This window comes from Chiloscyllium plagiosum, chromosome 34, assembly GCF_004010195.1.
Source record: "Chiloscyllium plagiosum isolate BGI_BamShark_2017 chromosome 34, ASM401019v2, whole genome shotgun sequence".
In the NCBI taxonomy this organism is placed as follows: Eukaryota; Metazoa; Chordata; class Chondrichthyes; order Orectolobiformes; family Hemiscylliidae; genus Chiloscyllium; species Chiloscyllium plagiosum.
The window spans coordinates 21,484,108-21,507,881 of NC_057743.1; the positions used below are offsets into that span (position 1 = coordinate 21,484,108).

The following is a 23,774-nucleotide window of genomic DNA, read 5'->3' on the forward strand; positions in this document are numbered from 1 at the left end:
CCCTCCCCCACCCACCCATTGTACTCTATGCTACTTTCTCCACCCCCACCCTCCTCTCATTTATCTCTCCACCCTTCAGGCTCTCTGCCTTTATTCCTGATGAAGGGCTTTTGCCCGAAACGTCAATTTTACTGCTCCTCGGATGCTGCCTGAACTGCTGTGCTCTTCCAGCACCACTAATCCAGAATCTGGTTTCCAGCATCTGCAGTCATTGTTTTTACCCTCCTGACTCTTATTGACTACCATCCACAAGGCACAACTCAGGGTGAGTCCAGTTCCAACAACACTCAAGAAGCTTGACACCATCTAGGACAAAGCAGCCCTCTTTACTGGCACCATGTCCACAAACATTCCACTCCCTCCGTTACCAATGCTCAGGAGCAGCTGTGTGTGCTACCTACAAGGTGCACTGTAGAAATGCACCAAAGATCTTCAGACAGCACCTTCCAATGTCACAACTGCTTCCACCTAGTAGGACAAGGGCAGCAGATACATGGGAACACCACCCTCTGCAAGTTCCCTTTGAAGCCACTCACCATCCTGACTTGGAAATGTCACTGGGTCGAAATTCTAGAATTCCCTCCTGAATGGCATTGTAGGTTTACCCACAGCACATGGACTCCAGTGATTCAGGAAGGCAGCTCACCACCACCTCCTCAAGGGCAATAAATGCTGCCTCACCCAGCAACGCTCGTGTCCCATTTCCCATGTCTCATGCCCCACAAGTGAATAAAAAAGGGATGAGTAGTCCACTAGGAAATCCCAGAGCCATCATCACAAAGTGAATGAATGTTTCTTTTAATCTGTTGGAAAAACTCAGTAATAGTGGTGAGCTGGACCTACTCACAGTCCTGAGCGACATAGGGCCTTGTGCTGTACTCTTTGTGGCTGCACACTACATTTATTTTCACTTTCCTGCATCCCCCATCTCTCACAAGTTTCTTGGTGGCAGTGAAGTTGCCAGGGGAACCCTTATTAGCACTGATTTTCCAAGACAGGATGAAGGGAAACAGCTGTCTCTGTTGAAATAAATCAACAGTCGTCAATGTCCATTTCAGGAACAAAGTGGTTTCTGTGAAAATTGGTTGTGATGGGTGTTATCTTATCGGCTGATTGATGTTTCTGATCTATGGGAACCACTCACCTGCCCATCATTTAAAAGTAGTCAGTGTCACTCACTATGCCCGTAAATGCTTCATCCTGCTGTTAAGAGAAGTTCGCTCTGTGAAAAATCCACTCGTACTGATGATAGCCTGACTGGCAGTGAGGCAGGTCGTTTATAATGCTCTCTTACTGCAATTCAATATTACAAAGGAAGTGGCTTTCATGCTGTTCTCTTTCTCTGCCACTACAACTAGACCCCCACCAACCACCAACCCCTCCCAAAATATTCAAATTATTCTGGGAAAAATATAACCATTTTGAAGGTGTGAAAGATCAAACAGAGAAATAATAGTGAATTTACTACTTAACAACTAGCCCCTGATACAAGTGAAATTATGAAAGCCATTATTTAAAAAACAAAATTCAATGTCAAAATTCCAAATCTAATTGATTTGCAGAGTGAATTTAATTTAAATCTACAGATGACATTTATATAGCACAGAAAGCTTTATGGTCCATCAGAATGACCAAGGTTAAATCTTGAACTGGAGCAGCCTAGTTTAATCACTACCACTTTTACTATATTATTTTATATTTTCCATTTTATAATATTAAATAAAATACCTTCCAAACAATTTTAAAGCTGTAGCCTCAAAAACCACCAATGTTAATGCTTTCCATCGATGAATTTGGGGTTCTTAAAGCTGTTGGTTTGAGCTGTTTTGGAGACCAACCTCTCATATTAATTAGGGTGTCCTCTGATGAAATCTAGAGGCCAGTGTGAAACTCTAAGACATTGAGCATTGTTGGGGTGGGTGGGGACCTGTGCATTAGCTTTGAGTTTGTAATATGTTCATCAACCCTAATCAATTCACTCTAAATTCCAAGGTATTCACCCCAGCACAGTTATGGTCTCCTGGTATAGATAAAATGTGAAATCTGAAAGGGTTCAGAAAAGATTTACAAGGATGTTGCCAGGGTTGAAGGGTTTGAGCTATAGGGAGAGGCTGAATAGGGTGGGACTATTTTACCTGGAACACCAGGGGCTGAGGGGTAATATTTTGGGTTTATAAAATCATGAGGGACATGGATAGGGCGAATAGCTAAGGTCTTTTTCCCCAGGGCAGGGGAGTCCAAAACTAGAGGGCATAGGTTTAAAGTGAGAGCAGAAAGATTTAAAAAGGACCTAAGGGGCAACTTTTTCACACAGAGAGTGGTGCATGTATAGAATGAGGAAGTGGTGGAGGTTGGTACAATGACAACATTTAAAAGGCATCTGGGTGATTAGGAAGGGTTTAAAGGGATATGGGCCAAATCCTGGCAAATCAGTCTAGATTAGTTTAGGATATCTGGTTGGCATGGACGATTTGGACCGAAGGGTCTGTTTCCATTCTGTACATCTCTATGACTCTATGTAACGCCTCTTGCAATTTAATCCTCACAGCCTAGGTTTCATTCTGGTAACTCTCCAATGCCAATATCTCCTTCTCAAGGTGTTCAGAGTGCCTTGAACTGCAAATGCCAGATGTTGTAGAAGCAGCATTTTGTGTGGCTGAGGCGTGACATTTACGTCCTTGGGTTCCACTCCTCTAGACATAAAGGTCAGTGTTCCATTAGCCTTTTTGATCATTCTACAGTTCTCACCTTCATCTCCAACCTGCAGAAAATAGCAATCCCCTTGGGCAAGCAGCTTCAGCAGAAACCATTTGTATTTATCACTTTGTAATGAGGTGGTATTTCTTGCCCCTGGAAGGAAATTACTGCATCATTTATATTGTGGCACAGACTCCAAAGACTGGGCTGTCATCCAGCAGTGCAGAGAACAGCTGTAAGTATGGCTCACTTAAAGATTCAATTTATTGCATTTGCAGTTCGTAAAGTTTAAAGGCTGCAGAAACCTTACCAAGAGAAACTTAGCGAGAAAATGAGCTCACTGGCAGGACAAGAAGCAAATAAAGCACAAAGAAGGCAAAAGTAATGAGGAATAGGCGTTACACAAATGGAGGCTGGAGATGAGAGGTTAGCTGGTTGGTTAACAATGCAACAGAGTGTGGTGGAGCCAAGGAGAAAGATTATTTAAGATCTGATGACTCCAACAGGATTACATTGGATGCCATATTAAGGACCAACAGATATCATCAATAAATTCTCCAGGTCTTATAGAGATATAAATTCTGTACATGTGGAGCAGAATCATGCAAAATAAATTGAATAGCTGTACAGGCCAGAGAGCCATGACAGAATGGTGAAAGTTAGGAGGATTTGAATAATCCACAGTTTTGCTTGATCTTAGATGAATAGCAAGTATTGGTGTGGACATTTCAATAGGTAGTGTTGATTTTGTGGTCCACTTTCTCACATGACAAGATATGGTTAATGTCTGACTACAAGAGACTCTATGTTTTACACTCCTTTACCTCAGTTTAACCTGGATTTGCAGTGATCACGACATTCCCAAGAATTAAATAATTCTGTAAAATAAGATTTCTCTTGATCAACATTAAGGACTGAGAAAAGGTAATTCTATGTATTTTGCAAATAACGTAGCTTACCTTAAACATATTGGTCCATGGTTTACCCAGTGGCCAGTGCACACTGGAATGTCTTTGCTGTGAGGGGTCTTGCCACAGTAAGCATTGTGTTGCTTATTCTGGGTTTCTGCACTGTTTATCACAGGTGTTTCTCAAACGGAGGCAAGTTCTGGCAACTTAAAAGGACGTGGAAGAAGTTGTCACCCACAGAATGCCCTATCTCATCTCTGGTGCCTTCCCATGAAGCAGATTCTCAGAATGCTCATAAAGGTGGAAGCAAGGATCCAGCAACTTCTGAGAAACTGCTTTCACAACAGCAACACTCTCCTGGCGAAGGGTCCTTCCTTTTTTATGGTACAGGCCTCCACCAAGCTACTTGCAACATAGGGTTTCAATATTTCCAGCGCAGATTAATTACATTGTTGGGCTGTGAAAATTCAGATAGGAATTGTATTCCTAGTGGGGGAGTCCCCTGTTGTGGTAGTGGAACAGAATTGCAGGTCCAAGACCCCATTGTTTGTTGCTACTTAACTTAGTTTAAACATTTGAACCATCAAATAGCATACATTGCTGTTAAACAAAATAGGAGATTCTCAACTTACACTGTGATTAAGACATGTTATAAATAATGGTGTTTACAGCATCCAACTGCATCCCAACACTTTACTGCTAATCTCCAATCAGTCACTGCAGCTTTAACAACCCCCTTGGCATTTACAGGAGTGTTATGGCCACAGAGGGTGATTCACGATACGTCAACAGCACTTTGAAGTGAAAGGAACCCTGGGACCTGAAAGTACAGGTCTACGTGCAGAATACTGAATAAAGACTCGTGACAAGAAGTGAAAACATGGAGAAGAGCTGCCAACTGTTTCCACTCAGTATTCCAGCTCCTAAACATAGGAGCTCAGGGTATTCTTTAAAGTCAAATGGAAATGATTGACGTACATAAAATATTGATCATTTGTATCAGGCACAGCACATGAAAGAAACCAACAATTTAGGTGGATGCTGCACTGCAGTACTGAAGGAATGCTACACTTTCAGAAAAGACACTAAACCAATATAGAAGTGCAAGATACTATGGCACCATTTGACCAAGAGCAGGTGAGTTCTTCTAGGGTATTACCCATGATTTATCTCATGAATACATTCCTCAGAAGCAAATTGCCTGATTGATTATCCCATTGTGGTTTGTGGGATCTTGCTGTGCATAAACTGACAGGCCCATTTCTCCATGTTGCAGCAGTGACTAATCTTCTACACCTAATTCATTGGTTGACAAGCACATTAGAACCTCATGAGGTTATGAAAGTTGCTAAATAAATACAAGCTCCTCATTTAGGGGCGGCACGGTGGCACAGTGGTTAGCACTGCTGCCTCACAGCGCCTGAGACCCGGGTTCAATTCCCGCCTCAGGCGACTGACTGTGTGGAGTTTGCACGTTCTCCCCGTGTCTGCGTGGGTTTCCTCCGGGTGCTCCGGTTTCCTCCCACAGTCCAAAAGATGTGCAGGGTCAGGTGAATTGGCCATGCTAAATTGCCCGTAGTGTTAGGTAAGGGGTAAATGTAGGGGTATGTGTGGGCTTCGCTTCGGCGGGTCGGTGTGGACTTGTTGGGCCGAAGGGCCTGTTTCCACACTGTAATGTAATGTAATCTAATTTGCCTTTCTCTTACGTTTACACAAACTAATGTGTAATATGGATTCTGCTACACTCTAAAATAATCTGAATAAAAACCTTCGCGTTATCTGGGCAAATGGAAACAATTTGCTGCAGAACTCATTTCCACCAGATATCCATTATTTGTTGGCCTTCATAACCCTTTTTGCCCAGAAATGTGGGGCTTTTCTTCCTTCTCATCCCCATCAGCCTCCTGTCTTGATTTAAGGCTTGACCAACAAGTATTATAACTGGATACCATAAGACTTGTACAAAGAGAACCCTGGGATGTAACTAAAAGTTTGAACAGCAAGACCTTAGCCAGACATGTCTCTGCCTCCCACAACAGGGTGACATAATAAATACTGTAACAAAAACAGAAATTACTGGGAAAAGTCAGCAAGTCTGACAGCATCTGTGCAGAGAAAGCAGATTCAGGTTAGGCGACCCTTCCTCAGAACAATAAATACTGTGTCCATCTCCACCAAATGCCACAGTCATATCAATGTCACAGCATCAGGTATAAGCTGTAATCATCAGAGAAGCAAAACAAAAATGTGGTCCTCTGAGTAGCTCACTGTGCGTTGCTAAGGTACAGTGTAATCTTAGTTTCACATCATGTCTCATTGTTTCCCTCATGAATTTGTGTTGAGATTACTTTAGGTTTAGCAACACACAACTATTCATTCAATTTCACTGTGGGTTTTCAAATGAAGCTAATTTTACATGTCATCTTCAAATGAACTGGGAAAGTTTCTTAAGGCTATACGCTTAAAACTCAGAAACATAGAGAGGGGATTATTTTAATACAAAAAGGAAATTTTCCAATGGGTACAGACCTGTTAATGGAAAATACTGACTCACTCTATCACTTGATAGATTTTTAAGTTCTTTGATGCTGAAGCAGTTTAAAAGTTACTGGTAATTTCAGTTTATTTCTCCAGTTTAAGTTCTCATACATCAACATCTGGGAATGCAGACAAGGAAGCAACTTGATCCCAGATTTTCACCTACACCCCTTCCCGAGATATACACAAGACCACGGATCAAAATTCTAGAACTCCAATTACACTGTGGGTGTATCTACACCATTTGGACTGCCATGGGTTCAAGATGGATCACGACCACCTTCTCAATGGCAGTTAGTACTAGGCAATAAATGCTGGTCTAGCCAGCGAAGCTCAATCGCATGAAAGAACAAAGAAAACATGGCTCAGCAGGTAAGTTGTCCACGTTTTGCAGTCCTTGATAATTAAATGTATGTGGTCACAAGTAACCGGATCCCCCTAAAGTGGGAATTTGGGAATTTTGCAGTGACTTACTGACAGGTGCAGATGTGAATCAAACCTACACTTCCACTTAGCCTGTGGCCCATCATTAAATCAAACAATAGCCTGGTTTGTGACTTATAAAAATGGATCAAGATTCCCTTATGTATTCTTTGTTTTTACATTAAGACATGATTTTTTTCTCAAAGGAAGCATTGTTAAAGGTAATTCTGAGATCCTGTTTAAAAGGTCGATCATTGCAATCTCTACCACGTGTGGAAGATTGAAACTTGAGTTCTTTTACCTTAAAAGTACACCTTTAGATAAAAATTTGCTTTAACGTAAGATAGCTACAGAAAATAGTCTACTATGCCTCATTGACTAAAGTTTCTGGCTATATTGTTACAGTATGATTCACACCCGAGGCATCACATGCAGCTGCAGAGCAGTAGCTAAGATTCACTCACTGGCACTGCTGACAGAACTGGAGCATTTTAATGGTTTTTTTGCTGCACCATCTGTTTGCGTTTGAAAGTTTTTTTTATTAATATTAGACAAGCTTTAGGGAATGTTACTTCCTCACTAGCAGGTCATCATCAGTAGCAATCCTCTATCACTCAGATGAAGAGGTGAATTTAGATCCACATAAAAGGAGCACGATCCCTTCTCTCTATTCATCACAACCGGTGCAATTCTATCCTTTAACATTCAACGAGAACACCTCACCCACAATCATGGAAAAGGCATAATTATCGAAAGATTCATGCAGTCTTTACAACCGACTAAAGTTAAAGGATTGTATCTTCAACTAGGGCAGAAGGCCCCTCAGCTTCATTTCACAGCCACTACAAAACAAATTGAGAATTAGCCATGACTTACTTACCCTGGAGTGACATTGAAACCCAAAGTACACCACCACGATAGTGGGCAGCAGCACAATGCAAAACACAGTGCCCATGAGGACAAAGTTCAGGAGGAACAGCAGAAAGTTAAAGGCAGTGACCAGGAAAGCCCATCCCCAGAACTCGCACATGCTGCGTGTTTCCAGAGGCCATGGCTGGTCATCAATGCTGTACGGTGGAGGGTGAACATGATTGAGCATGCAAGCTGTGTCCGATACACTGTCGGCATCAAAGTCCTCAATTTCTTGCCCTGCCATTTTACCACTGCAGATATTTCTTTTTTGATTTGTCTTCCACAGTTAATTGATTTTTTTGCTGCAGCTCCCAGCTTCAGCGTTCAGGGTCCGACGAGATACTGGGGCTACAGGCTCCGATCCACACAAATAGTTTCCTTGTCGGTCACTCTGTTATTCCCACATTAACGGTGCCCCGTCCTGCAATTGATATGAATTACTCTTAGCGTTGAGGGCTGGTGAGGAGTTCCAGCCTTGCCTGAGCAGCATCCACAAACGGCAGCTGATTCTATCAGTCTTTTGACACTAAGCCAGTTAGTCGAGATTAACAAGCAGCCTGAGGATGCAGTCCTTCCTGCCACGAACCAATCCCCTTGTGCTGTATCCCCAGCCACAGAATGCACCACCCAGATCAGCACCTGGGTATCAGACAGTCAGGATAAACTGAAGCAGCATCCACCAGGTACCAGCTGCAGTTACATACACAAGGTGCAAAATCTTAAAGAAGTACCATGCATTCTGTGCTTAAGAACAAGTAGTGGACTGAAGTGTAGCATTTTTCAAACCTGCATTTAGGAAATAAATAGTCCTTATGTTCTCAATCCAACATTAGGAGTAATTCCCAATAGCATTACCTTAATAATATTTTGCTACACAGCACAATGCAGTTTTAAAATTTTACATTGATTCTTACACTGCAGCATCGAGGAACCATAAACAAATAAAATTACTGTTCTATAATTCGTGTAGAGTAGCTCATAGCAATACTTATATTACATCATACTTTGTAGCCAACCAATGCTTAAAATAGATGAAGCTCTGGTAATGGAATAAAATTTATACATAATTCAGTTACATGACCAACAATTTATTTAAATATCAATAACTTTGCAATCACTTTATTAATTTCAGAAATTAAAATAAAGCAAAATTAATCATTTAATTGATGAAAGGCTGTATCAATTCTGTCATCATTTGCCAAAGGGATTTATGAGTTTTTAAATCTGCCCCCATTCTCTTTTTCATATTCTGCCATCAACCCATTGACAAATGTGTTTTAACAACTTAATTCCTCATCTCCATTAAGCGCAGCACCAAACCCCCCTTAATTGGAACCTCGAGTCCACAACGTGAATCTGTATCAGCACGAAGGATGGCTTTGCAATAGCCCAGTTCACCATGGAGTATGCAGCACCTGCAAGATTATCTGCAGTGCAGACACCTTTCCCAGAGATCCAATAGGATAACTGTGAATCCTGGTATGGTGAGGAGGCCTTGATAATACCGCAAGGTTAACAAGTTATAGAAACCATCCTGCACAGTAATGTTCACTCCATATTCTCATAGATCAACGGCCGTACAGAACCTGACCTGCAAAGTGCAAGGTAGGAGTCCATTCACATGCAGCTGCTGTGTCTAAGGATAGTAGAATGTGTGTGTCTTACTAACAGCCCTTTCAGAGGCCTAGACATGTGGCAGAAGGGAGACAGGGTCGCACTGCCTTTGTATCAGTGCAAGAATTGCATCTTGCCACAGCTCAATAGCAGAACTTTATGAGGAGGTGATCTCAAAATGTTGCCGGAGGAACACAGCAGATATTCTTACTTCTCAAATAACACATATTGGGAGCAGAGGCATGTTTTAAGAGTCACCAAACACTGACACTCAGGTGAATATAAAAAAAACAGACACTTTTAATTATAATTTTAATTCTTCTGAAGCTGACTTGTAGAATAAGCAATGTGAGTGATGTAATGAGTAGAGAGAGGGGAATGTAGCGTAAGAGGTTGATTTTAATATTTGAATAAAGTAGCCTACGTTATCAGGGAAAGTGATGTAAGGTCATACGGCTACCATATCGATTGAGAGATGGGTCTGTCAAACAACCTCATGTAGAGCCTTGTCCTGTGAACAGTTAGTAGTTACTATGTTTAATAAACAGCCACGTTTACTGACAATGTAGCCTCCTGTAATCTATATCAGTCAATGCTGCAGACAACCATATTAGAACAACAGATATCAGAGATCCAGATGTTGACATTGTCATTACCAAATATCTCATTTGTGGAACTTTGCTCTGTCCAGTATCTTCCCACAATATAACAATGACTACATATCAATGGTATTTTCTTGCTAGTCCATGTTTTTGAACATACGGAGGATGTGAAAGGTGATATATGAATGTAAGTTCTTTCCTACCACTTCATTAAAATCTATATGCATCTTACTTCTTTTGCTATCCATTGACCTTCCCTTTCATTGCCACTGATTTTCCCTTGCCTTCATCTCTTCATTTCCCTTCCTTTCTTCCATATCATTCTTTCCCCTATTTCTGTCCTCCTCATCTATTTCTTCCCCATTGCGATGCCTTTTGGCTCCTACCTCCTCACATTCTGCTTCCACCTTTTACAATATATTTTCACAGCCCTTGGTAACAAATTCAGAGCTGCTGCTAAGTCCTGAAAAGCATCAAACAATCTGGACAAATCATTCATTCCTTAGTGAGCAGAGGACTGCAGCAGTGTAAGATGGCAGCTCACCACCACCTTCTCAAGGGGAACTAGGAATGTGTAATAAAGGCTGTCGCAGCCAACGAGGGCCAGATCCAGATCCCCTGACTGAGTTTTAATAAAAGATGTCCCCTCTTATCCACTTGAAGCTCTGACAGCAGCTGACTTCAGGCTGCTGAAGGTGAGGTTACTCCACTGGAGTTCTCACTTTGCTAAGAACATACGAGCAGGAGTAGGCCGTCCGGCCCTTCGAGCCTGCTCCACCATTCAATAAGATCATGGCTGATCTTTTCATGGACTCAGCTCCACTTAACCGTGCTCTCACCGTATCCCTTAATTCCTTTATTTTATAAAAAAAATCTACCTTAGCTTTATAGTATTTACTGAAGTAGCGGCAACTACTTCCCTGGGCAAGGAATTCCATAGATTAACAACCTTCTGGGTGAAGAAGTTCCTTCTTAATTCAGTCCTAAATTTGCTTCCTCTAATCCTGAGGGTATGGCCTCTTGTCCTAGTTTCACCTCCCAGTAGAAACATCCTCTCTACTTCTATCTTATCCATTCCCTTCGTAATTCTACATGTTTCTATAAGATCCCCCCTCATTCTGCTGAATTCCAATGAATATGATCTCAATCTACTCTGCTCTCCTCATAAGCCAACCCCCTCAACTCTAGAATCAACCTAGCACCCACTTCAGTGCCGGTCCATCCTTTCTCAAGTAAGGAGACCAAAACTGCACACAGTACTCCAGGTGTGGCCTCACCAGCATTTGTACAGCTGTAACATTACCTCTCTGCTTTTAAACTCAACCCCTTTAGCAACGAAGGACAAAATTCCATTTGCCTTCCTAATTACTTGTTGCACCTGCAGACCAACCTTCTGTGATTCATGCACAAGGACACCCAGGTGCCTCTGCATGCTGCAACTTTTTACCATTCAACTAATAATCGATTTTATTGTTACTCCTACCAAAATTATGAATTCACATTTATTAACATTGTATTCCATCTGCCAGACCTTTTCCCACTCACACAATGTACCTATGTTCCTCTGCAAAGTTTCGCAGTCCTCTGCACACTTTGCTCTGCCACTCATCTTAATACCATCTGCAAACTTTGTTACAGTACACATGGTTCCCAACTCCAAATCATCCATATAAATTGTAAATAGTTGCGGTCCCAACACTGATCCCTGAGACATACCACTAGTCACTGATTGCCAGCCAGAATAGCACTCATCTATCCCCACTCTTTGCTAAATGTATACATGTTTGAAAACAACCACACGGCAGCTCATACAGAGACTCCAAGGAGCCTGAAACCAACTGGATTTCGCCTACCAGCACAAATAGGGCCTGGAGTCTGTGTCCACATGAAACGTGGCTAGATCACTGTGTCCGCTGGACCTCTTGCCTCTGACACACATGGTCATGACTTCAAGTTCCACTCAATGTCCTAAGCACCAAAACCTAGGCTGATGTTCCACAGAATGTTGCACTGTTGGAGGTGCTGTCTTTTGGTTGAGACACTAAACCCAAGCTCAGTGGATACAATGATCTATTTGTCTGAAGTCAGAAGTCACATGACACCAGGTTATAAACCTGTTGGACTATAACCTGGTGTCGTGTGTCTTCTGATTTTGTCCACTTCAGTCCAACACTGGCACCTCCACATCGTGGCTATTTGGAGAATGCTGGGAAAGTTATCCCTGGTATCCTGGCCAATACTTTCCCATTAGTCAATATTACAAAAATAAATGATCTGATCATTAGCACATTGAAGGTGGGGGAGCTTTCTGAATGCACATTTGCTGCCATGTCTCCTGTATCATAGCAGCGACTACATTCCAAAATGGGTGTAAAGTGTTTTGATTCAACTGGCGGTTGTAAAAGGGCTATACAAATGCAGTATTTCCTTTTGGTCAACAAGTACAGGTATCGTCAAATTTGGGATCATCAGTCCAACCTTGATACCATTTTCCACTGTGTGTCTGAACCATTTAGGGAACCATTTACGGAAATAAGGAAGGACCCAGCACATGTTCCTGGAGCAAGCAATACCCACACCCTCCCTATCAAGCTGACAATGATCTCATTACCATCACTCAGTGCTTTCTGTATCTGTGGTATGGTTATTTGCTGCTGTCATTAGGTGATTATTTCAGCGTATTCTAAATTATCTAAGAAGAGAGGCCTATCATTAGTGATGGTTCATTGTTAAGTGGCCATCAACAACACTAGCTCAAACATGAGAAAAAGCAGATTTCACCATATTTTCCTGCAAGATTTGCCAATAAACTGATTTTAAAAAATCAATTTGCATTTTATTTTTTTTCCCTCTTTCTCTTCCTTTTTTTCCCCACACTACCGCCTAACTGCGGTAGTGCTTATTTTTCCCCAGCACCCATGGTGTGTGTGTGCAGGTGTGAGACACAGTGAGAGACACAAGGTGCATGAATCTTTATTCAATTTCCACCACCAGGAAGATAGGAAAACACCCGAGTGGCCTGTGAGAAGCACTGCCCTACACATCAAAGGGCAGTGCTGTGTGATCAAAACAGTGAAGGGGAGGGTAGGGACTAAATCAAAATAGAGTTGGAGGGAGAAATAATGCACTCCACTCCCTGCGGCACCCACCTCTCCCTGAACAACTCCAGGGTGTTGGTGGACACCGCGTGCTCCTTCTCCAAGGACACCCGGGCCCTAACGTAACCCCGGAAGAGGGGCAGGCAGTCGGCCCTAACGACCCCCTCTGCAGCCTGCTGCCTCGACCTGTTGATGGCCAGTTTGGCCAGGCCCAGGAGCAGACCCACGAGGAGGTCTTCAGACCTGCCCTCCCACCTCCATACCGGGTGCCCGAAGATCAGGAGCGTGGGACTGAAGTGCAACCAAAAGCAGAGGAGGAAGTTTTTAAGAAAGTCAAAAAGGGAGTGCAAACGCCCACACCCAAGATACACGTGGTCCACGGACTCCACAGCGCCACAGAACAAGCAGTTGGGCTGGGGGTCCGTGAACCACTGCAATCTGCGGTTGCAGGGGACTGCTGCGTGCAGCACCCTCCACCCCAGATCCCCGAGAGAAAGGGGGAGGACTCCCGCGTAGAGAGCCCTACACTGGGGATCCCCACGGCCCGGTGGCAAATGGGCACGCCAAGGCATGTCCGGACAGTGGATAAGGGAGAAGAGGTGGACGGTGTGCAGCAGCAGTCTACACAGGGCCCGCCTTTTTACCCCCTGAAAGGGAACAAAATGAAAATTCCGGAGGCGGCTCAGGTTGTGGGGCACGGGCTCCCGCGGGAAGTATGGGACCTTGGGGCCAATGTGAAATTCCGTCTGGGCTAGGGTGAGCGCGGACGGGATCCCACCGCATATCTGAGCGTCCTCCAACTGGTGCACTACGTCGGGTCCGAGCACCGCCGTTTTAAGGCGTCGGATGGCGGTGGCCACGTACCAGACGTCTACCGCTGCCCTGCTCACTATGTCCTTCGGCAGCATCCAGCCCAGGCCCCCGGTACCCAGCACATCCCCGACCCTGGTCACCCTCGCTGCCACGGCCCTCCCCTCCGACAGCCACTCGAACCCGTGAGTACGGAGGTGCGGATTCCTGATCAACGGCTCCCTGACGACAGCCGCTACACCTGCTGGAGGGTAGGTGTGGCGCGATTCGACCATGTTCCAGAGAGTGATCAGGTCCTGGTAAAAGACAGGCAGCGTCTTGAGGGCGACATCCAAACCGTCATGGTCGACGAACAGGAGCTGCATGTCGTAGTTGAGGTTATGCACCTGGCGGAAAAAATACGTCACCAGAGCGCACCACCTAGGAGGAGGCTCGACGTAAAGGTATCGCTGCAAGGTCTGAAGGCGGAACGTCGCGAGCTGGGTGCGGACGCACACCAGCGACTGACCGCCCTCCTCAATAGGGAGACTCAGAACCTGCGCGGTGACCCAGTGCATCTTTTTGTCCCAGAAGAAGTCGACCAACGTTCTCTGGATGTCAGCGACAAAGCCAGGAGGAGGGACCAAAGTGACCAGCCGGTACCACAGCATGGCGGCCATCAGCTGGTTTATGACCAGCACTCGACTCCTGTAGGAGAGCACTCGGAGCAGTCCTGTCCAGCGGCCTAGGCGAGCCGAGACTTTGGCCTCCAGTTCCTGCCAGTTGGCCGGCCAGGATTCCTCAGCCGGGCTGAGGTAGACCCCCAGGTAGAGGAGATGGGTGGTACTCCAGCTGAACCCCCGTAACTCCTCCGGCAGAGAGTCCACCCGCCACGGACCGACCAGTAGTCCGGAACATTTGGCCCAGTTGATCCTGGCGGAAGACACTGCTGAGTACACGGCCTGGCACTCGCGCATCCTCCCCAGGTCAGCCGGGTCGGTGAAAGTGAGGAGCACGTCGTCGGCATAGGCTGAGAGGACCACCCCCGTGCCCGCGCCGTGCAGAACCAGCCCCGAGGCGCAGGAAAGGCTCCACGCACAGGGAATACAGCTGGCCGGACAGGGAGCAACCTTGACGCACTCCTCTCCCGAAGCGAAGGGGCACCGTCAGGGACCCGTTAACTTTAACCAGACACTCTGTGGCGGCGTACAAAAGTCGGATCCAGGCAACGAACTGGGTCCCGAACCCGAATGCCCGCAGAGTCCCGAGCAGGTACTCGTGATCGACCCTGTCGAACGCCTTCTCCTGGTCGAGAGACAGGAAGGCACTCGGCAGACCAGCCCGTCGACAGAAATGGATCAGGTCCCGGACCAGGTGGAATTTGCATTTTAATTTGCATTGACACTTTAGATTTATGAAGAAAACTTGGCTGAGTGCTCATAAACACTGATTGAAAACTTGATATTCTATTTTTATGCTTATCTATCACTTTGTCAAGTACCATTAGAGACAATGTAGAGTCAGTCCAGCTGTTCCCATGGTTACTATCTCCAAAGAAAGAGATAATACATTTGTCCCTGGACCTTATGACCTGACATCGGAAGATTGTTGATCTTTTTATTGAGCTGAAAAGTCCATGACCATTCTGATGCATTCTCTCAGTGGCGCCATGGAAAGATGGTTAAGACATCAGTAACTTGGGGAATGCCAAAAGCTTGCTGGAACCCATAAATGCTGGGTCCTGATAATTGCAATCCCCATGGAAACCAGCAAAGCAAAAGAACCAATTCACTGAACAACCTCAAAGAAAAAAAAATTAGGAGATATTTCACCTTTTATACATTTTGCTTCAAAAATCAAATAAAAATCAACAAAAACTAAATGGGGAATTAACAGGCAAACTGTGGTCAATATAAACAATTAATGACATATTATCTCGCAATAAAGAAAGATAGATCTCATGGATTTACTGCTGCCCAGTTAGCACATCATTGCAGCCACAAGTCTTTCAAAGATCTGAATTTGCTCTTGTCGAACTCCAGTTTATTTTCTTTGGAGACTTAATTACTGATTCTCATTTGACCACAGATTCCAATCGACTCACGCTCAATGGGCATGATCTTTATCAAAATGATGCTTTTTTTCCCCAGCATTCCTTAGCTCTGGTCATTACAGTCTCCATGACAAGGATGCTGAGAGCCATCTTCATTGATGACTGCCCTCTGAACTGTATGGTCAGTTCAGGACAATCAGTTATCTTAAGTAATAGAAATAGCAGCAAGCTCATGTGTTTGTCTGTTGTGATCTCCTGGATCCAAGTCCTTACTTTGGCCTTTTTTGTTCTTTTGTAGGATATGGATGTTGTGGGCTCGGCCACCATTTATTGCCCATCCCTAATTGCCCTTGAGAAGGTTGTGGTGAGGCTCCTTTTTGAACTGTTTGTAGGCCATGGAGGTGGGGGGTTGGGGGTGGGGATGGAGGAGGTGATACTGCTGTTAGAAAGGCAGTTCCAGGATTCTGACCTATTGCTATATTGCCATATCAGGATGGTGTGTTGTGCGGAGGGGATCTTTTTGGTGGCCATGTTCCCTTGCTTCTGATACCTTCGTCCTTCTCGGTGGTAAAAGTTTAGGTTTGGGAGGTGATGTCAAAGGAGCCTTAATGAGTTACTGCAGTATAGCTTGTAGATGGCACACACTATCGCCACTGTGGCAGAAGAGGGTATAATTGTTGAGGATGGTGGATGGAGTGCCAATCAAGTGAATTGCTTTGTCCTGGATTGTATCAAGCTTCTTGTGTGCTGTTTGTAGCTGTAGTCATGCAGACATGTAGATAGTATTCCTTCACACTCTGGATTGGTGCCTTGTGAATAGGGCACAGGCTTGAGGAGCCGGAAGCTGAATTACATCTCATAGAATTCCCAGTCTCCTACTTGCTCTCGAGACTTCTAAATTTTTATATCTGGTCCAGTTCAGTTTCTGATCAATGGTAACTCCCAATAATAATCGAGATACAGTGATGGAAATGCTTTGAATTTCAAGGGCAAATGGTTAGATTCTCTCTTTTTGGGGATGGTCATTTCTTACAAATATTACTTGCCACTTATATCAGCTTAAACCTGAAAGTTCTTCCAGGTCTTACAATGTTTGGACATAAGCTGCTTCAGTATCTGAGGAGTGCTGGATTGCACTGATCCTTGTACAATCATCAGTGAAAAGCCCCATATCTCTCCCTCTGATGGACGGAAGGTAATTGATGAAGTAGCTAAAGATGGTAGGGCCTAAGACACTACTCTGACGAATTCCTGCAATGATGTTCCACAACTGAGAGGTGTTCCTTTATGTTGGGAGTTACTCTAACCAGCAGAGAGTTTCCCCCTTATTCCCATTGACTCTAGTTTTGCCCAGGCTCCTCGATGTCCCAGTGCTGCCTTGATGTTACTCCCAGCTCATCTCCTGAGTTTGGCTCTTCTGTCTATTTAGGACTAAAGATGTAATGAGGAGAAGAGCAGTGACTCTGGCAGAACTTTACCTGAGCGACAGTGAGCAGCTAATGATTGTGCAGGTGCCACTTGATAGCACTGTCAATGGTGCCTTCCATTACTTTGTTGATGATCGAGCATTGACTGATGGGGAAGTAATTGGGTGGGTAGGTAGAGTTAGTTAGTCCTGTATTTTGAGCTGAGAACCCACCTGTGCAATTTTCATGATTGTCAGACAAAAGCAGTGTTGTAGCTGCACTGGAACAATTTGATTGGGGATGTGGCTATTTCTGGAACACAGATCTTCAGTACAATTGTTGGAAGGTTGACAGGGCCCATAGCCTTTACAGTATCCAGTGCTTTCAGCTGCTTCTTCATATTGTATGGAGTGAATTGAATTGGCTGAAGACTGACCTTCATCCATGATGCTGGGGAGCTGAGGAAGAGGCTGAAATGGGTCACTGGTGGCACAGTGGTCAGCACTGCAGCCTCACCATGTCAGGGAACCAGATTTGATTCCAGCCTCAGGCAACTGTCCGTGCAGAACTTGCACATTCTCCCTTGTTTGTGTGGGTTTCCTCAGGGTATTCTAGTTTCTCCCACAGTCCAAAGATGTGCAGGTTAGGTGGATTGACCAATTTTTTAAAAAAAGATAACCAGTATAGTGTTCAGGGATGTGCAGGTTAGGTGGGTTAGCCATGGTAAAACCCCATGTGGGCCATGGTGATGGGGTGGGATGCAGGGTTTGTGCAGACTTGAAGGACCGAATGGCCTCTTTCTGCACTGAAGGATTCTATGATTCTTTCAGCATTTTTGGCTTATTGGCCACAGTTGTTTCAGCCTTATCTTTCACACCATTGAGCAGTAGGATATGTCTCAAAGCTGGTCCTGTTACTTGTTGAATTGTCCACGACCACTCATGTCTGGATATGGCAGGTTGTGATGGTGGTGACGTTGTTTAACTCTGCCTATCCTATACTGTTGACATTGTCCCACACTCCTTCCCAGATTGCTCACCCTGCTCCTGCTTATACACAGCCTGTGGTGGAAGGGGTGCTGCTCTGCTCCAAGCTTCACATCACTGGCCATATCAGACTAGACACCCGACAGCATGGCCAGACCACTCCTAAACAACTCCTGGAGAAGACCATGTCAGAGGACACAAGCTGGAGGAACAGCACTTCCATTTCTGGTTCAGCAATTCACTGCTCCCCGGACTCATCATTGAGTTCAACTAAATCAGGCCATGAATGCTGTCCTCCACTTAAATAATATCTCTCACCCCATCCTCCCACCTGTGTCTGCATCTTGCTTTTCAGAGTCTTGTTTTCAGCCAGAGCACCTCTTCATTCTGTTATTAGCTTCTGAATCAATATCTTGTCCTCTCTACAACCATTTCCACTTCCTTTGCCATTTGGGGATGAAAGGTGTCACAGAACAATCTCCCTTAACCTTTTCTCTGACACGACCACTCCACCCTCCCTCCCAGTCCTTTCCAACAACATTGATTCCATCACCCTTTCACCTCCCTTCAGGTCTGAAGAAGAGTCATTCTAGACTTGAAACATTGACCCTGCTTCTCTCTTGACAGATGCTGAGTTTCTGTTTTTATTTCAGACAATTGCATGTTTTGCAGGGGAAAGGTCCTCTGCACATTATAAGTGGGGGTGAGGAGGTGGCACTGCGGCAGATGGTTATTGCCCAGTGACAGCCAGAGTTGGCATCCCTAGAATGACCAACACAGAATCTAGCCCATGCCAGCAGTGGCTGCAAATTCCCAGACAAGCAGAGTTCATCGTGCAGACTCAAAGCAGATATCTCGTATTAACATTGTAACAGTTTACATCAAGAGCTTTTAGCAATTCAGCTCTCTGAGGCAGGTGAGTAGCAATATACTGGTAGACGTCAGGCTGCCTAGTTTTGAGCTTAGCATCAAGATCATAAATCCTCTAAAGATTAACCACCAGCTTTTCAAAAAAAAAATAGTTAAAGGAAGACCTACAATTTCCATCCAGTTAGGAATGTGTTGAGGCCCTGATACTAAGCCCCCAGCAATGTTGCAGTTTTTGGCTTGATCTTTGCAAATATTTCAGATGCTTTCCATGTAGCTGTGATCAGTGCCATTTGAAGGCTAATTAGAACATGTCCAGCTGATTCTGAAGCATCAAATTGCGTTATAACAATGTAAGATATTGTTGTCCTCACTTTTGCATTATACAGTCATACAATCATACAGTCGTACAGCAGGGAAACATACCTTTCAGTCCAATTCTTGCATGCCCACCAAGTTTCCCAAACTGAACTTGTCCCACTTGCTTGCAGTTGGTCCATATCCCTTTCCTATTCATGTACCTGTCCTAATGTCTTTTAAATGTTCTAACTGTACCTGCATCTACAAGGCAGTTCATTCCACATGCGAACCAGCCTGTATGTAAAAATGTTGCCCTCATTTCCCTTTTAAATTTTCTCCTTTCACCTTAAAAATATACCATCTAGGTTTGAACTCTCCCCCTCTGGGGAGCTATTTGCTTTTCATCTTATCCAAGTCCCTCATGACTTTATAAACCTGTATAAGGTCACTCCTCAACCTCCGACACTCCCTGAAAAAAGTCCCAGCCTCTCCCTAGCACTCAAGTTCTCCATTCCCAGCAACAACTTGGTAAATCGTTTCTGAACACTCTCCAATTTAATAATATCCTTCCAACAGCCGCTTGTCAAAAAAGCTACAGAGCAGTAAAGCAGAAAATGCTAATTGAACAAAGCTGCTGAGGTCCCAGTAAATGTTGGGCCTGTTTGCCCACATCAGGGAAATACCCTTTATCAAAATGAACATACCCTAACTACCAGGGCAGCATGGAGGCCCTACTGCCTCACACCACCAGGGTCCCAGATTTGATTCCACATTCGGGCAACTGTCTCTGTGGAGTTTGCACATTCTCCCTCTGTGTGTCTGCATGGGTTTCCTCTGGGTGCTCTGGTTTCCCCCACAGTCCAAAGATGTGCAGGTTAGGTGGATTGGTGGTGCTGAATTGCGCATAGTGTCCAGAGTTGTGCAGGCTAGGTGGATTAGCCAAGGGAAATGCAGCATTACTGGGATAGGAATGGGGGTGGGGGGGAATTCTGGGTGGGATTCTCTTCAGACGGTCGGATTGTAACTGATGGGCCGAATGGCCTGTTTCTATACTGCAGGAATTCTATTCTCTGATACTTTCACCCAATACCACTTACCACAGGGCAAGAATAACAATTGGCATTTTTTTTTGCACAACAGCTAACAAGGCTTTTCAGAATTCCTTCATTCATCATTTTATTGGATGGGGACATTGATAATAGCTATTATAGATTGTGGTAGCAACTAATGTCATGACAAAGGAATCCCGAAGTTTTTAAGACATAGAATCATTGAGCCCTACAATGTGACAGCAGGCCATTCGCTCCATCAAGTTTGCACTGACCCTCCAAAAAGCATCCCACCCAGACCCAAACCCCTGTATTTCCCATGGATAATCCACCTTGCCTGCACATCCTTGGACATTACTGCATGGTCTAACCGCAGACATGGAAAACATGCAAACTGCATACAGTCAGTCACCCAAGGCTGGAACTGAACCCAGGTCCCTAGTGCTGGGAGGCAGCAGTGCTATTACTGAACCACTGTTAACATATTGAACTTTTAAATCAACTTTTTTGTTAATAAGAAGTCAAAAGCTGACTGCAGATGTAAATTCAGTGTCTGGTGGAGACAGAACCCTGAATGTCACACCTGACAAGGAAGTTTCAAAGGGATGGGCGTAAAAGGGAGAAATGCTGTACAAATGGACACGTCATCCTCTGGGAGTTATGTCAGACTGTGAACATAATGGTAGGAGAGATAGCAGTCTGGATGTGAGACATGTGCTGTGTTTTTCTCTTTCATGAGGCCACTTAGCCCATTCTGTTCATGCTGGTCAATGCCAGTGCAACCCAAAATGAATCCCATTCCCTTTAACCTTTCTTTGCTTCAAATATTAAAGCTGTATCACTCCCCAATTAATAAAGCACCACCCAGTACAGAACAGTTCACTTGATTGTTGTCTTGCTACTGGACTCTAAAACCAGTCCTCCCTTCCTGACTAGTGCGTGTTGTCTGTAATACACCCAATCTGCTGGATGCACTTTCCTATCAATAAGAATGAGGGGAGATAGTAGGGTAGTGGGAATGTCACTGGACATTCGAGGAACAAATATTCAAATTCTAACATGGCAGCTGGTGAAATTCAAGTTCAATTAATAAATTTGGAATCAAAAGCTAGACTCTGCAATGTGGAATACCAAACTAGTAACAAAACCTCTCTGGGAGACTAGTGTCCTTCACAGGGAAGAAGATCTGCCATCACGACCCAGGTCTGGACTCCAGGTCATTAACAAAAATGTGGTTGACTCTTAACTTTCGAGCAAGCTGTTCAGTTCAGTTTGTGATGCTGAGCTTGCGGTAATGCCCACTGAAAGAACAATGAATAAGATTACCAAAAGCAGCAATGTTTGTCAGCCCCTTCACCTCCGAGTCCCCCATCGTCTTAGGCCATTCTCCTGCTGTTACTGGGCCAGAACTCTGGAATTCCTTACCTGATTCCATTGTGAGAATTGTAACAATTCACAGAAAAACCCGGCAGCATTTTCTCAACACATTTACAAATGGGCAAGGAATCATTTTCGAATTCAGGGGTCAGGGTGTTACCTGCAAGGCAAGTGTTTATTATTCATCCAGGTACAACTGCACCACCTGCTGGACAACTGCAGGAAGTGTCAATGACAGTCAAATAACCAAATAAAGCCAGACTAAGGAACGATGGCAGATTTCCTTCCCTACAGCAATACCGGATGGGTTTTTAATAGTAATCTTTAGTCTAACACTCACAGAAACCAGCTTTTTATCTGTTTTCCCTGGAGCATTGGAGGCTGGGGAGTAGAGGTTTATAAAATCATAGACAATAGACAGTAGGTGCAGGAGTAGGTCATTCGGCCCTTCAAGCCAGCACCTCTATTCACTATGATCATGGCTGATCATCCACAATCAGTATCCTGTTCCTGCCTTATCCCCATAACCTTCGATTTCACTATCTCTAAGGGCTCTATCAATCTCTTCCTTGAAAGGATCCAGAGACTTGGCCTCCACTGCCTTCTGGGGCAGAGCATTCCATATATCCACCACTCTCTGGGTGAAGACGTTTCCCCTTATTTTTAAACTGTGTCCTCTGGTTCTGGACTTACCCATCAGCGGAAACATGCTTCCTGCCTCCAGAGTGTCCAATCCATTAATAATTTTATATGTCTCAATCAGATCCCCTCTCATCCTTCTAAACTCAAGTGTATACAAGCCCAGTCGCTCCAATCTTTCAACATATGGTAGTCCCGCCATTCTAGGAATTGATCTTGTGAACCTACGCCGCACTCCCTCAATAGCCAGAATATCCTTCCTCATCATGAGGGGCATAGATTGGATAAATAGACAAAGTCTTTTCCCTGGGGTGGGGGAGTCCAGAACTAAGGGCATAGGTTTAGAGTAAGAGGGGAAAGATATAAAAGGGACCTAAGGGGAAATTTTTCCCACAAAGGGTGGTGTGTGTATGAAATGAGCTGCCAGAGGAAGTGGTGGAGGCTGGTACAATTACAACATCTAAAAGGGATCTGGATGGGTATATGAATAGGAAGGGTTTAGAGGGATATGGGCCAGGTCAAATGGGACTAGATTAGGTTAGGATATCTGGTTGGTATGGATGAGTTGGACCGAAGGGTTTGTTTCTGTGCTGTACATCTCTATGACTCTATTAAATTAATTTAAACATCTGTGGTGGGATTTGAACTGACATCCCTGAATCATTAGCCCTGTAATGTAAGGATTAAGCTGCTGTGCTATCACACAAATGAGGAGTTGGAGTCAGCCCTTTGAGACTTGCCCACCATTCAGTAAGATCCTGGCTGTTCTATTTGCCTACTCTGAAGGAGGTCAGCTCTTGTGTGCCCACATCACAAACAAAACAAAAATCACTTAACAAATGAGGCTGTGCTGGAACCATTCCCTGTAGCTCAGCATTTCATGCCTAAAAATGTGTTTTGTAATTTCTCTCCTTGCACTCCTACTTTGAAATGATAGTCTTGTGCTGACTCCCCACCCAGAGAAAATGAATACTATCGATCAAAGCTCTTAATCATTAAAAACTAAACTGAATTAAATGTCCTTTTCTCCATTAAGTGACATAACACCACAAACTGTCCTTCTAACTCTAGTTTCTCAGCCATCACATCATCCTGATGAATATATTTCACACTGTAGCTTCTCTGTTGATTTAACGTATATTTGATGCAGCATTTACCATCCTAACTGTGGTCTGATCGCTGTTTTGTAGAAGTCTATCATTAGTTTGATTTAATTTTCTTTAGTTGAGGTACAGGCCAATTAAAATACCCTCTCAAATAACACAGGAAGATGGTGAGTGAAGGACAGGGTTGGTGAGTAGGTGGAGGAGAGGATGTAGGCAGCAGAGGTTTTAAAATGAGCTGCAGTTAATGGAGGATGTAAGTGGGAAACCATCAAAGACCATCGGTGGTAGCTAGGAAGATATAGAGTAATATTGTATGGGTTAAAGAGAAGTTGCAAAGTAAGACTGTCTGATTTTTTCACTGACCTGATCTGCAATATTAGATAGCTGTATTCAGTTATTACACGTAGTTG

General features: G+C 44.2%; 2 protein-coding genes across 2 annotated transcripts in view; one reads left to right on the forward strand and one right to left on the reverse strand.

Annotated features, from left to right (window-relative positions):
* Positions 1 to 8,343, reverse strand: part of LOC122540303 (transmembrane protein 88-like) — a 34,100-nt gene extending 25,757 nt beyond the window's left edge. The window contains exon 1 of the mRNA XM_043675808.1: positions 7,447 to 8,343. Coding sequence (XP_043531743.1) covers positions 7,447 to 7,722 — 276 coding nt within the window. The 5' untranslated portion in view covers positions 7,723 to 8,343. The remainder of the gene's footprint in view (positions 1 to 7,446) is intronic.
* LOC122540302 (ankyrin repeat domain-containing protein 65-like) overlaps positions 1 to 23,774 on the forward strand; it is a 171,229-nt gene that overhangs the window by 126,978 nt on the left and 20,477 nt on the right. The gene's annotated exons all lie outside the window — the stretch shown is intronic.